Source organism: Eschrichtius robustus, chromosome X (assembly GCF_028021215.1).
Source record: "Eschrichtius robustus isolate mEscRob2 chromosome X, mEscRob2.pri, whole genome shotgun sequence".
NCBI classification, from domain to species: Eukaryota; Metazoa; Chordata; class Mammalia; order Artiodactyla; family Eschrichtiidae; genus Eschrichtius; species Eschrichtius robustus.
Window position 1 is genome coordinate 134,981,417 of NC_090845.1, and position 12,435 is coordinate 134,993,851.

Below are 12,435 nucleotides of genomic sequence, written 5' to 3' on the forward strand. Positions count from 1 at the left end.
AAACTTGAATCCTAGGACTTCCCTGGTGGTCCAGTGGGTAAGACTCCGCACTCCCAATGCAGGGGGCTCGGGTTTGATCCCTGGTCAGGGAACTAGATCCCACAATGCTGCAGCTAAGACCTTGCATACCACCACTGAAGATCTCGCATGCCGCAACTAAGACCCGGCGCAGCTAGCTAGCTAGCTAAATAAACAAACAAGTAAATAAATAAATGTTTAAAAAAAACTTAGACTTGAATCCTAATAAACTGTTTTCTTTCTTTTCAAAAATATTTATTTATTTATTTTGGCTGTGCCGGGTCTTAGTTGCAGCATGCGGGATCCTACAGTTGTGGCATGTGGGCTCATAGCTGCAGCATGCGGGCTTCTTACTTGCGGCATGCATGTGGGATCTAGTTATCTGAACAGGGATCGAACCTGGGCCCCCTGCATTGGGAGTGCGGAGTCTTACCCACTGGACCACCAGGGAAGTCCCTAATGAACTGATTTCTATACTGCAGGCAGCACTTAGAACCCAACAGGAGATGCTAGGACCGCTTCATGAAATATGATTTCTTTTTACTCCTTGAGTACTTGGTAACCTGAACTTTTAACACAATCACTGCCTTCCCAAACTAATAAGCGATAAATAAAGCCAAAGTGCTGGGGGTGGGGTGGGGTGGGAACAGTTAAGTGGTTTCCGGGTAAGCGCCTTACCTGGCCTTGTCAAAGTACTTGCCAGTATATGCCATCCCACACGCGACCCCCAGTCCTTCCCCCAGCCATCCAGTTGCCACATTAACAAACGACAGACTCTGTAAGAGAAAGCACCAAATGAATCTACACACCCTCATGCACCTCAAAGTGTCAGATCAACGTCACAAAGACAACAGAGTCACAGGTAATCCATGCAGCTGGTGAGGGCAACTGGAGCTCTGACAACATAGAAGTGGGAAGCTTCTGCACACAGCAGTCTAAACAGAGCCCAAGAGCAAAGCAGAAAAAAACATAAGCAGAAGTCTTGCCATTTCCACAAGACCTTTTATCTAGCTGTACACAGACCAGATGTTCAATGTTTTTGGAGAATATGGACTCTTAAACAGAAACTAGAAACACTGAAGATGATTTCAATTTCCCTGGTTTGTAAAACTCAAGTCAACTGAGATTTGGGAAGTGGTGATGTAGGAGGTTATGCTAGAAATAAGTCACTTTCTACCACCACTCCATTTATCCCCACTGACCTGCTTGTACGCACAGGCTATCACGGTCCCACGGAGAGAATGTGGCCCTCTGAGGGCCACAAGGTGGTGCCAGTGCCAAAGGTCTGCTGCACTGAGGCCTCACTCACTCCCAAGCTTCTGAAGAGATATCAAACTTATTCAACACTTCTGCTGCCACCATCTTGGCCTGGCCACAAACATCTCTTGCCTCTGTCAGAGCAGTGGCCTCCCTGCTTCCCTCCACAGTCGTTCTCAACACAGCCACCAGGCGGAGCACGATAAAACCGAAGCCCGCCCCTCAATCGCTGCGGAGAACTGTCCAAGGTCTTGTCATCTAACGTCAAGTAGAGCTCAAGTTCTTGCAGTGGCCTGTTCACTCCAGACCCCCATCACCTCCCACTGCTCCGGGTGCCTGGCCTCCTGGATGTCCTTTGAACACGCCACGCACATGCCTGCCTCAGGGCTTTAGCACGTGTGGCCCCCTCTCCCCCGAGTGCTCAGTGCTTGTGCCTAAATAAGGGCACAGCTCACTCCCTCACACCCTCCAAGTCTCTGCTCAAATGTCAACACCAAGGCTTTCCTGGACCATCTCTTTCACCTAGTACCTGCCCTCCACTTCCCTTGGATCTAGGATACTCAGCCCCATCTGACATGCTATTTCTGGGTTTGTTTCTTGTCTGCCCCCTTCCTCCATTCAGATGTCAGCTCCATTCAGAGACTGGTTTGTGTTGTCACTACCACGGATGAGTGGATGGTACCTGTTAGTCTCAGATCCCTCTCCTGTCTTGCTCCACCCTACTGTTCTGCTCTTCCTGGGGCTCTTGACCTTCCTTAACTTTCTCTACGTGCTTTGTGCCCTCACAGATTTGTTTTGCATCTCTAGCCCCGAGAACTGTCCCACTGAAGTCTCTCTTGACAACATCGCTAGCTTAGTCTTTCTCCCTACAGCTCCTATTTTACGCCTGTAACAAGCTCTGGCTCCCAGGTGCCTTACGTGCCCTTGGAGTGAGCCTGCGCTCTACACTCAGACCAACTCCACTTCCCCCCAGCTTTAACGCAGGGGACAAGTAAGCCCACTTCCATAAGGCTTTGCTCTCTGGGTACGATGGTGAGGAAAGCCCCGTTCAGGAAGCAAGAGGCTGTAGGATTAATTGAGAAGATTGGTGGGGCATCAGCATGATGTCTGGCATGGTGGAAGCACGCCCACATGGGTTCCCTTTCCTTTCCCAAGAATCCTTTCGCTGTGGGGGGGACACTCACAACTGAGGGGCCAAGAATAAAGATGCACACAAGCTGCTGAGGGCACCCAGGAAAGAAAGCTTTCTCTTCCAGGTGGTACTTCTCATCTTTGTTCTGACACAAAGTGTGCTTCAAGAACAAATTTACAAGAAGGCTTTTTGGTTACTTCCCAAGCCTCCTTGGCTAAAGAAAACAAAAGAGCTGATAAAACAAAAACTAAGGCCTGGGTGGTGGACGGAGAGATCATGAGCACCTCAGTCAGTGCCATGGCCAGGCCTTAGCAAGCGGCCTCCTCATGCAGCTGTCTACATAGACACTCCTGCCCCGGGAGCACGGATTATGGAGACCCTGGCTTCTCGGCCTCTAGCGAGTCCATTTACTCCATTCCCAACCAGAGCCAAGATGGACTATGCTCCTGAGTGTTTTTTTTTTTAAACTAAATTTATTTATTTTATTTATTTTTGGCTGCATTGGGTCTTCGTTGTTGCATGTGGGCTTTCTCTAGTTGCGGTGCACGGGCTTCTCATTGCAGCGGCTTCTCTTGTTGCGGAGCACGGGCTCTAGGCGCACGGGCTTCAGTAGTTGTGGCACGTGGGCTGAGTAGTTGTGGCTCGTGGGCTCTAGAGCGCAGGCTCAGTAGTTGTGGTGCACGGGCTTAGTTGCTCCGCAGCATGTGGGATCTTCCCGGACCACGGCTCGAACCCGTGTCCCCTGCATTGGCAGGCGGATTCTTTTATATATATATATATATTTTTTTTTAAATTAATTAATTAACTTATTTTTGGCTGTGTTGGGTCTTCGTTTCTGTGCGAGGGCTTTCTCTAGTTGTGGCAAGCGGGGGCCACTCTTCATCGCGGTGCATGGGCCTCTCGCTATCGCGGCCTCTCTTGCTGCGGAGCACAGGCTCCAGACGCGCAGGCTCAGTAGTTGTGGCACACGGGCTTCGTTGCTCCGCGGCATGTGGGATCCTCCCAGACCAGGGCTCGAACCCGTGTCCCCCTGTATTGGCAGGCAGATTCTCAACCACTGCGCCACCAGGGAAGCCCAGCAGGTGGATTCTTTACCACTTCGCCACCAGGGAAGTCCCCTGAGTGTTTTTTCTTGTCTTCAAACTTTATCTGCTGCGTAAGTCTGATGAACACACAAATCTGGCAAATGAGTAGAGCCCAGCCTGAGGCTACACGCCAGAAAGTCTCTCTATCCCTCTAAGGCCAATGACTCTGATTATATGATAGCAGCGGTTATGGGATAGTCTAGGCATCTTTTTTTTTTTTTTTTGGCTGTGCTGCGCGGCTTGCGGAATCTTGGTTCCCTGACCAGGGATTGAACCCAGGCTCCCAACAGTGAAAGCGTGGAGTCCTAACCACTGGACCACCAGGGAATTCCCACATCTTTCCCTTTTTTAAAGTAAAGCTCTAAACACCCATACTTTGTTTGTACACCTATAGTTATTCAGTTTTTATGATGAAGGAAATTCAAGCTTACAGAAAAGTTGTACGAATAGTACAATGCAGTTCCATATACTCTTTACCTAAATTTGTCAACTATTACTAATGGACTTCGTTTGCTTCATCTCTCTTCCTCTACACACACGTTTTATTTATCCTTTGCCAAACCTCATTTGAGATTATGTTTTAGACACCAAGGCAAGGATCATAACTACGGCTCCAGGTACTCTGCCTATACTCTGCCTTTGTCTTTACTTCCCGCTGCCCAGATTTGGGGTTTCTATTTGCACATGTCGTTCTACCAGTTGAGCTTTAAATGCTTTGCTCAGAACACAGCAAACTTTCAGACAGCATCAAAAGAGCTGCTTGTTCTTCTAGATCGACCTTGCTTTTAATATTTCTTTTCTTTCCTGTCCCCCAGTGTCATGAGGTTATCTCGTACTATAGCTAGCCTAATGAGAAACTCCTTATTGGTATCAGGTCAGATACGCAGAGAAATGGAAGAGAAAGCTGACTGACGGGTGGGACATCCCTCCAAATCAAGCTCAACGCTCCTCGAGCTCAACAAGTTGGATTCACTCATGTGGCCCTCCTCTACCCAGGTGGCAGAGGATCGGAGCAGCATGACCCTGACAAGGGGGGCTTTAGTGCTAGGTGGGGTAAAGTGAGGCACCATCAAAGGAAAAGAAGGACTGCCAGCTGCTGCAAGTCATCCTTCCCACCACGCAGTCCTCACTAGAACACCTTTTAGATCTTTATGAGGTGCCATGGTCTGAATGTTTGTGCCCCCTCCCCAAAATCCATTATGTTGAAAACCTAATGCCCAAGGTGATAGTATTAGGAGGTAGTGGTCTTTGGGCAGTGATTAGGTCATGAGGGCAGAACCCTGAAGAGTGGGGTTAATGCCCTTATAAAAGAGAGACCATTTCTCCTTACATCACACGAGGATACAGTGAGAAGTCTGCCACCAGGAACAGGGCCCTCACCAGAACATGACCATGCTGGTGCCTTGATCTTAGACTTCTAGCCTCCAGAACTGTGAGAAATAAATTTCTATTGTTTATAAGCCACCCAGTCTTTGATGTTTTATTATATCAGCCTGAACAGATGAAGACATGAGGCAAAGAGAGAAGCACCAAAAGGATAAACAGAGGCCATTTCAGGTCTTGTTGCCACATGGTGGCTTTTAAAATGAGTTCAGGAATCAAGTGTCTGAGCATGGGTTCCCATGCCAGCTTACCTTGGAGAGGACGAATCTGTCATTGTTCGGGTTCTCCGGGTCCATCTGTTTATACCTCATGATGTAGAAAAACAGCACAGACATGATCTCAGCAGCACTGCTGCACACTGTGGGGTGGCTGAAAGACATGGCACAGGTCGTTTCTCACAGGCAAGTGACTCACCAGGGACACACACAGTGCATGAGGAGGCCTTTCAGCACATGGTCTCCTCAAACTGGAAGCAGCAGTCATCTCTGCCAGTCCTGAAAGAATCCAGCCAAGGGAAAGGGATGCTGGGCCACTGCCCGCCAAGTTCACAGCTTGTAAGGATGCTTTCAGGCCCAGGAACCTCACAACTCCTCTCCCTGTAGGAAGCAAGACCTCACAGACCAGCCCCCTTCTATCAGTGGAGCACCGGCATACTTGGGGAAGTTCGCCTGGTGACTCTGTAAGCATTTGAGTGTCATTTCACTTGTCTGAATTCACCTGTGATATCATTAATCAGAAATTTCACAAAGCAGAAATAAACCCACACGTATGTGGTCAACTAATTTTTGATGAGGGAGCCAAGAATACTCAATGCAGAAAAAACAGTCTCTTCAACAAGTGATACAGGAAAAACTGGGTATTCACATGTAAAAAAATGAAACTGGACACCTACCTTATACCACTCACAGAAATTAACTTGAAATGGATTAAAACTTAAACGTAAGACCAGAAACCATAAAACTCCTAGAAGAAAAACATAGGCACTACGCTACTTGACCTGAGTCTTAGAGAGGGTTCTTTGAATCGGACACTAAAAGCAAAAGCAAAAAAAAAAGCAACAAAAACAACAAACAAAAACCAAGTGGGACTGAACCAAACTCTTCATGGCAGAAGAAACCATCAACAAAATGTAAAAGCAACCTACTGAATAGGAGAAAGTATTTGCAAATCACATATCTGATAATGTGTTTATATGGAAAATATATAAAGAACTCACATAATTCCATAACAAAACAACAAAAAATCCGCTTAAAAAATGGGCAAACGATCTGAATAGGCATTTTCCCAAAGAAGACATACAACAGGCACATGAAAAGGTGCTCAACACCATTGATCATCAGGGAAATTGCAAGTCAAAACCACAATGAGATATCCCCTCACACCTATCACAACGGCTGTCATCAAAAAGATGAGTTAACAAATCTGGCAAAGATGTGGAGAGAAGAGAACCCTTGTGCACTGTTGGTGGGAATGTAAATTAGAGGAGCCACTATGGAAAACAATATGGAGGATCTTAAAAAAAAACACCACCATATGATCCAGCAATTCCACTACTGGGAGTATATCTGAAGAAAATGAAAACACTATGTGGAAGAGATATCTGCACCCCTACGTTCACAGCAGCACTATTTACAATAGCCAAGCTATGGAAACAACCGAAGTGTCTGATAGATGAATGGACAAAGGAGATGTGGTACAGATATATAATGGAACATAATTCAGGCACAAAAAGGAAATTCTGCCATTTATGACAACATGGATGGGCCTTGAGAACATTATGCTAGATGAAGTAACTCACAGAAAAAGAAATACTGTATTATTACACTGTGGAATCTAAAAAAAAACCCAAACCCAAACTCACAGAAAAAGAGATCACCAGATTTGTGGTTACCAAAGGTGGGGGTTGAGGGGATGAGGAACTGGATGAAGGTGTCGAAAGTTACAAACTTCCAGATATGAAATAAATAAATACAGGGCTTCCCTGGTGGTGCAGTGGTTAAGAATCCGCCTGCCAATGCAGGGGACAGGGGTTCGAGCCCTGGTTCGGGAAGATCCCACAGGCCGCGGAGCAACTAAGCCCGTGCGCCACAACTACTGAGCCTGCGCTCTAGAGCCCGCGAGCCACAACTACTGAGCCCGCGGGCCACAACTACTGAAGCCCGTGCACCTAGAGCCCGTGCTCCACAACAAGAGAAGCCACCGCAATGAGAGGCCCGCGCACCGCAACGAAGAGCAGCCCCCGCTCGCCGTAACTAGAGAAAGCCCGCACGCGGCTACGAAGACCCAATGCAGCCAAAAATAAATAAATAAATAAATTTAAAAATAAAAAAAGTATTAGGACATGCAGCTGGTGTGTAGTCTAGCACTCGCATGCTTGGCTTGGACCTACTACTGACCTGCATTTCATGGGTTTTGATGCCAGAAATGCCCTGACAGGAGGTGCAGGACAGAATCCATAAGCTTAGGGAGAGAGGAATTTGAGAGTAGATTCATCATATCCAGCCTGAACACTCCACCCCCCAACTGTGTTCCAGGGATAGGTCCAGAAGCAGCTCTTTTCAGCAAGGCGCTGAGAGAGCCATTAGAGCAGGAACACCAGCGTAAGGACTGAGGACCAGCCGGAGCCAAGGCCCCGACCCCAAGGAACAATCTGGCATGTTCCAGGAAAAGCAAGAATGGCGGGCTGGAGGCAAGCGAGCAAGGCGCAGAAAATGAGCCTCTAAGCAGGAAATAGTTGGGCAGCCTGCTACAGGATTGCTTGATGCGTATAACCCTAAACCCTCTAGTTCTGGGAGCAAAAACCTGACTTGAGTTGCCCCCGTGGAGAGTCACACCTTCTCACCCAGTTTCCAGACCCAGAGCCCCCCTGATGGAAGGGGAGGCCGTGTTCCCTGGGAGGGACCTTGTTGCAGCATTGCTGGAAGTGCACACCGCAAATCTTCCTAAGCCTTCCTAAAGGACCCATTCACTAAAGTGACAGGTCGTCCTGGAGAAGAACACGTGTGTCACACCTGTCAAGTGACATGGGGAAGACTTTGTTACCTTCTTGCTGTCCCCACCTCTAGAAGCGTGGGCACCTCTGGCGGATACTTAGATCCCTGGTGGTATGGGTACTAGCTCTGGACACTTCTCTGGCAGCTATCCTTGGGCGGGCGGGGGAAGGACCCGCGCTTTATCTTAGAACATCTCAGAGGCACACTCAGGAGGCGCTGGAATTCAGTGGGCGGGGAGAGAACTGTGTGTGGGGGTGGGTGCCACATTCTGGGCCGTGGGAGGGTGGAAGCTCCCAGGAGTACAGATCAAGGCAGCTCTGAGAGGCCAGGACTGGGGCCCAGCCGGACAAGGAGTGACAGTGCTCGTTTGCCATCTGGGTGGGGTCGCCACCTTCCTCTTCCCCTTCTCCAAGTCACCCTGGGGAGCACAACGTCTCTTTTCTCTGCCGGGTCAGGGTGGGCCCAACGGTGCTCACGGGGTCTCCTGAGCCCTGGATCTTGGGGTCGGCTTTTTCTTGGCCTTCCTCGCGGGAGGGCGCAGACCGCCTGGAGCCGACGCAGGCCCCGCCCCGGGTCTCCAGGGAAGGAGGACTTGGCGTACAGCTCGCAAAGAGGGCTCAGGACTCTTCGGTTATGGCCGGGGGGCTGCGGAGGCGGGGCGAGGGCGGGCCTCCCGCTCCGGCCTCCCGGTCGACAAAGGAACGCGCGCAGAGCCTCCAGCAGGGCGCCTCCGTGTTGGGCTCTGGCGCGCAGGGGAATGTACAGAGGGCTTGTCCCAGGCTCCGCCATGCCCGAGAACACGCGCGCAGCCGCCGTAAGCCCCATTCGGCATTTTCCTTCTTTCAACTCTAGGAACATACGTCTTTCATAGTTACGGCAAAGCCTCGGGCAAGAGTACTACGCCCAAAATGGCCAGCCGGAAGCCGGCTTCTCTCGCCGATGTGGCGAAGCCCCATTCGCCAGCTGGCCGCCTGCGGCAGGGGACCCCCCCCGCCCCCCCCGCTCTGCGCTTGTCCCCAGCCACTCCCGCACGCAGGCGCAGAGCACCTCTGTGACTACGGTCCGGAAGTCTGATAGAGTGTCTATCCGCTCTCACCCGGACTCTATGGTTCCTACGCGTGAAGATAGACCGCCTATATAAGGCCTGCGCAGGCGTAAGAGTATCTCTTTCCGTTCGGCGCGGTGAGTAGTCGGTGTTTGCGGCTCGTGCGTTGCCCTTGCCATTTCTCTTTCCTAGTTTGAAGTCTGTCTTCGACTGGTCTTCCGACCTTGTATGTTTTGTTTCAGCCACTGAAGATCTTGGTGTCGCCATGGGCCGCCGCCCCGCCCGTTGGTGAGTGCCTGTTTCGCTGCTGGGGAAAGGGAGGGAGAATTGCATTTGGCTGCTAAAAGCAGTCGTGGGGTGGGGTCTCTCTAGTGCGGCTTTCCTGTCCTGGGAACGGACTCCGCGTATTCCCGAAGAACTTGCAGGTCGCTTTTGGTCTTAGTTTGTACCATTTGGTTTTAAAAATTCATGCTGGTGTTTACCGCTTCTCCCTTTTTGTTGGAGTGGCCGGTTGACCCAGGTCTGCATATGTTAGCTCCAGTTTAGGACTACAAGCGACGTACGCCTTGCGTCCCGCGTTCAGAGCTGAAAAGTCGCTTGCCTTTTAGGTTCGGTGCCCTCAGGGCCTTTGTGTCCCATTCCCGTTTTATTTCTAGGCGACGTGCCGTGTGGGCTCCTCGGACGCCAAGGGCAGTCCCAGAAAAGCGTGTTCAGCCGCCTCGTGTGCCCTGCAGGGGGCGCCCTTCACGAGGCTTGGAGGCCGACTTAATGCCACGTGCCCAAAGGTCTTTAGGTGGATGGCATGAAGTGTGTTACTCTTACGTGGTATTTAAATTGAGAAAGTCCGTTTCAGGATGTTAGCCTTATAGGAAGTTGAAAACACAACAGGGCATAGAGTGGTTTTTTTGTTTTTTTTACTTTTATAAGCTCCTAGCATAGGTATCCTAATTTCTGGCCACATCTTGTTTTAGCACCAATTTCCAGGAATGAAGACCAAGCTTAGAGATGACATGTGTCATCTCCCCCTCTCCCAACGCCCCTTTGGTCGTAGATTGAGGAAGCACTCAAAGTGCCTATTGTGGAGTTCTGCTAACTTGGGTTCCCCCCCTTCCCTGCAGTTACCGGTATTGTAAGAACAAGCCGTACCCAAAGTCTCGCTTCTGCCGAGGTGTCCCCGGTAAGTGGTGGGAAAGCTCCCAAACCGGTTTGGCTGCACTGACCCAGTTGCTATGGCACAGCCACACACTAACCAGTTTTTTTTCAGATGCTAAAATCCGCATCTTTGACCTGGGGCGGAAGAAGGCAAAAGTGGATGAGTTCCCTCTCTGTGGCCACATGGTGTCGGATGAGTACGAGCAGCTGTCCTCTGAAGGTGAGGCAGGTTTCCTTGTTAACCATTCCTGGGCCCTTGTATGTGCTCCCCCAGCCAGACCTAGAGCTCGCTGCACTGGAATTACCAGGTCATTAATCACGAGCACCCAATCATGAGCCTCTTTAACTAAACTCACGCAGCCACTACAGGTGTTCCCAGAGAACCATGGTAAGTGCTTCTGTGCCATTTTGTCTCACTCTGCTGCCTCCCCCACCCCAATAGCCCTGGAGGCTGCCCGTATTTGTGCCAACAAGTACATGGTGAAAAGCTGTGGCAAAGATGGTTTTCACATCCGAGTGCGGCTCCACCCGTTCCACGTCATCCGCATCAACAAGATGTTGTCCTGTGCTGGAGCTGATAGGTGAGCTGGGTCCTGAGACTCCTGGCCTTTTCAGATGTTTTCCCATATCTTAAAGCCTGGGCTTGATTATTTTTTCCATCAGTCAGGGCAAAGAGGTGGCCTCACAAAGACTCAACCACCCATAGCAAAGCCAGGCCAAAGAGCTAGCAAGTGGACTTCAGTGGACACTGAACAACCCAGAGTCCCAGAGACAAACACAAAAGGCGTCATGGCTCTGGGCAACAGGTAGAGGGAGCTGCTGCTGCGGGAGTAGCTCTTCTTTGAGCCTCATGACATAACCTGCAGGCAGGCAGGTTGCTGCCGTGGTCACAGGTTGGATGGCTTTCAGATGAGCCCAGTAGCACCTTGCAGGGACTCTAGCTAGTCTGTTTGGGGTACTCTGTGTCCTTTGCAGCCAGTTAAGCCGACCGTGCTCTTCTCCCCGTGGGGGCCCGGTGCGCAGTGGCTGCAGACAGCAGCCTCCTGGGTAGTGTATGCAGCCTGTTGCCTGTGTGGGTTGCCCTAAGGGACCTTGGAGACAGCCCTTTCCCGTGGACATTAATGACTGGCGTGCTGTCCCCAATCTAGGCTCCAGACAGGTATGCGCGGTGCCTTTGGAAAGCCCCAGGGCACAGTGGCCAGGGTCCACATTGGCCAGGTCATAATGTCCATCCGCACCAAGCTGCAGAATAAGGAGCATGTGATTGAGGCCCTCCGCAGGGCCAAGTTCAAGTTCCCTGGCCGCCAGAAGGTATGTAGTGCTGCAGCCTTGGTCTCACCTTTCCCTGCTCCTGTCTCCATGTCTCCTGACTCGGCTGTTTCTTTCTCTAGATCCACATCTCCAAGAAGTGGGGATTTACTAAGTTTAATGCAGATGAATTTGAAAACATGGTGGCAGAAAAGCGGCTCATCCCAGATGGCTGTGGGGTCAAGTACATCCCTAATCGTGGCCCCCTGGACAAATGGCGGGCCCTGCACTCGTGAGAGCCTTGGCGCTGCCCCCTGCCTACCCATGCCCACCAATAAACTCTATACTTTCTTGTCCCTGTCTTTGCATCTGGATTCATGGGGGGTGGGGAGCCTCTGGGAGCCCTAGGGTTGCTGTTCCTTCTCTTCAGAAAAAGGCTGACAACTAAGCTGGCCAGTTGGCACTTAGCAGGGCCAGCACCAGGACCAGCACTTGGACCTGCCTTAGATCCCAGGCAGTAGGATCACGAGTCCCCCTGCATGTGCATGGAGCACTTCCTTAGTAAAGCACCCACCCTGGGTGATGGAAAAGGGTCTCAGGCAGCTGTGGAAGCTCTTCCCCAAGGGTCCCAGACCAGGACAGGAACATTGTTGGACATGGGGAGGAAAGAACCAGACCAGACATGGTTCTGGCTGTATTTTCACCAGTTACTCCTGGAGTAAACATTTGTCCTGGGCCTAACCACATTTCCCTGTCCACAGAGTTGAGAAATCTCGTCACCCCGCCCCATCCTAAGCCTAACCCACTACCCCTCATAGGGCCTCACTCCCAGGGCCCTTTACTCCTGATATCAAGCTCCTATGGCTGAGATAGGGCTTGGTGACAAGAGACCTTTGGGCAAATAGTGTGCAGTGCCCTCTTTGGCCCAGGGGATCCTGGTGTGCTGTCTGACACCAACTGCCAGGGCCACCCTGCTGTAAGAGCAGCTGAGTCCCAGAGCTCTGCTCGGTGGGGGGGCGGCCTGAGGCTGTGAGCCCAGGAGAAGAGGACCCTAAAGGGATTCGGTTCCAGAGCCCAGCATAGTAGCCGGAGAGCCTTGCTGCAGTCTCGCTGTGACTGAAT

At 50.8% G+C, this 12,435-nt stretch overlaps 2 protein-coding genes and 1 non-coding gene across 3 annotated transcripts in view; 2 read left to right on the forward strand and 1 right to left on the reverse strand.

The window, feature by feature from the left end:
* Positions 1-5,258, reverse strand: part of LOC137756627 (transketolase-like protein 1) — a 36,787-nt gene extending 31,529 nt beyond the window's left edge. The window contains 4 exon segments of the mRNA XM_068533041.1: positions 697-792; positions 4,402-4,494; positions 4,496-4,515; positions 5,127-5,258. Of these exon segments, the coding sequence (XP_068389142.1) occupies positions 697-792; positions 4,402-4,494; positions 4,496-4,515; positions 5,127-5,255 (338 nt within the window). The 5' untranslated portion in view covers positions 5,256-5,258.
* Positions 5,259-9,038: 3,780 nt separating this feature from the next.
* On the forward strand, positions 9,039-11,669 carry RPL10 (ribosomal protein L10). Its single transcript, XM_068533522.1, has 6 exons — positions 9,039-9,201; positions 10,032-10,090; positions 10,178-10,285; positions 10,508-10,646; positions 11,214-11,376; positions 11,457-11,669. The coding sequence occupies exons 1-6, from the start codon at positions 9,179-9,181 to the stop codon at positions 11,607-11,609; spliced, it is 645 nt and encodes a 214-aa protein (XP_068389623.1). The 5' UTR covers positions 9,039-9,178; the 3' UTR covers positions 11,610-11,669.
* On the forward strand, positions 11,035-11,169 carry LOC137757511 (small nucleolar RNA SNORA70). Its single transcript, XR_011072356.1, has one exon. It is a non-coding gene; the product is annotated as a small nucleolar RNA SNORA70 (small nucleolar RNA).
* Positions 11,670-12,435: the final 766 nt, after the last annotated feature.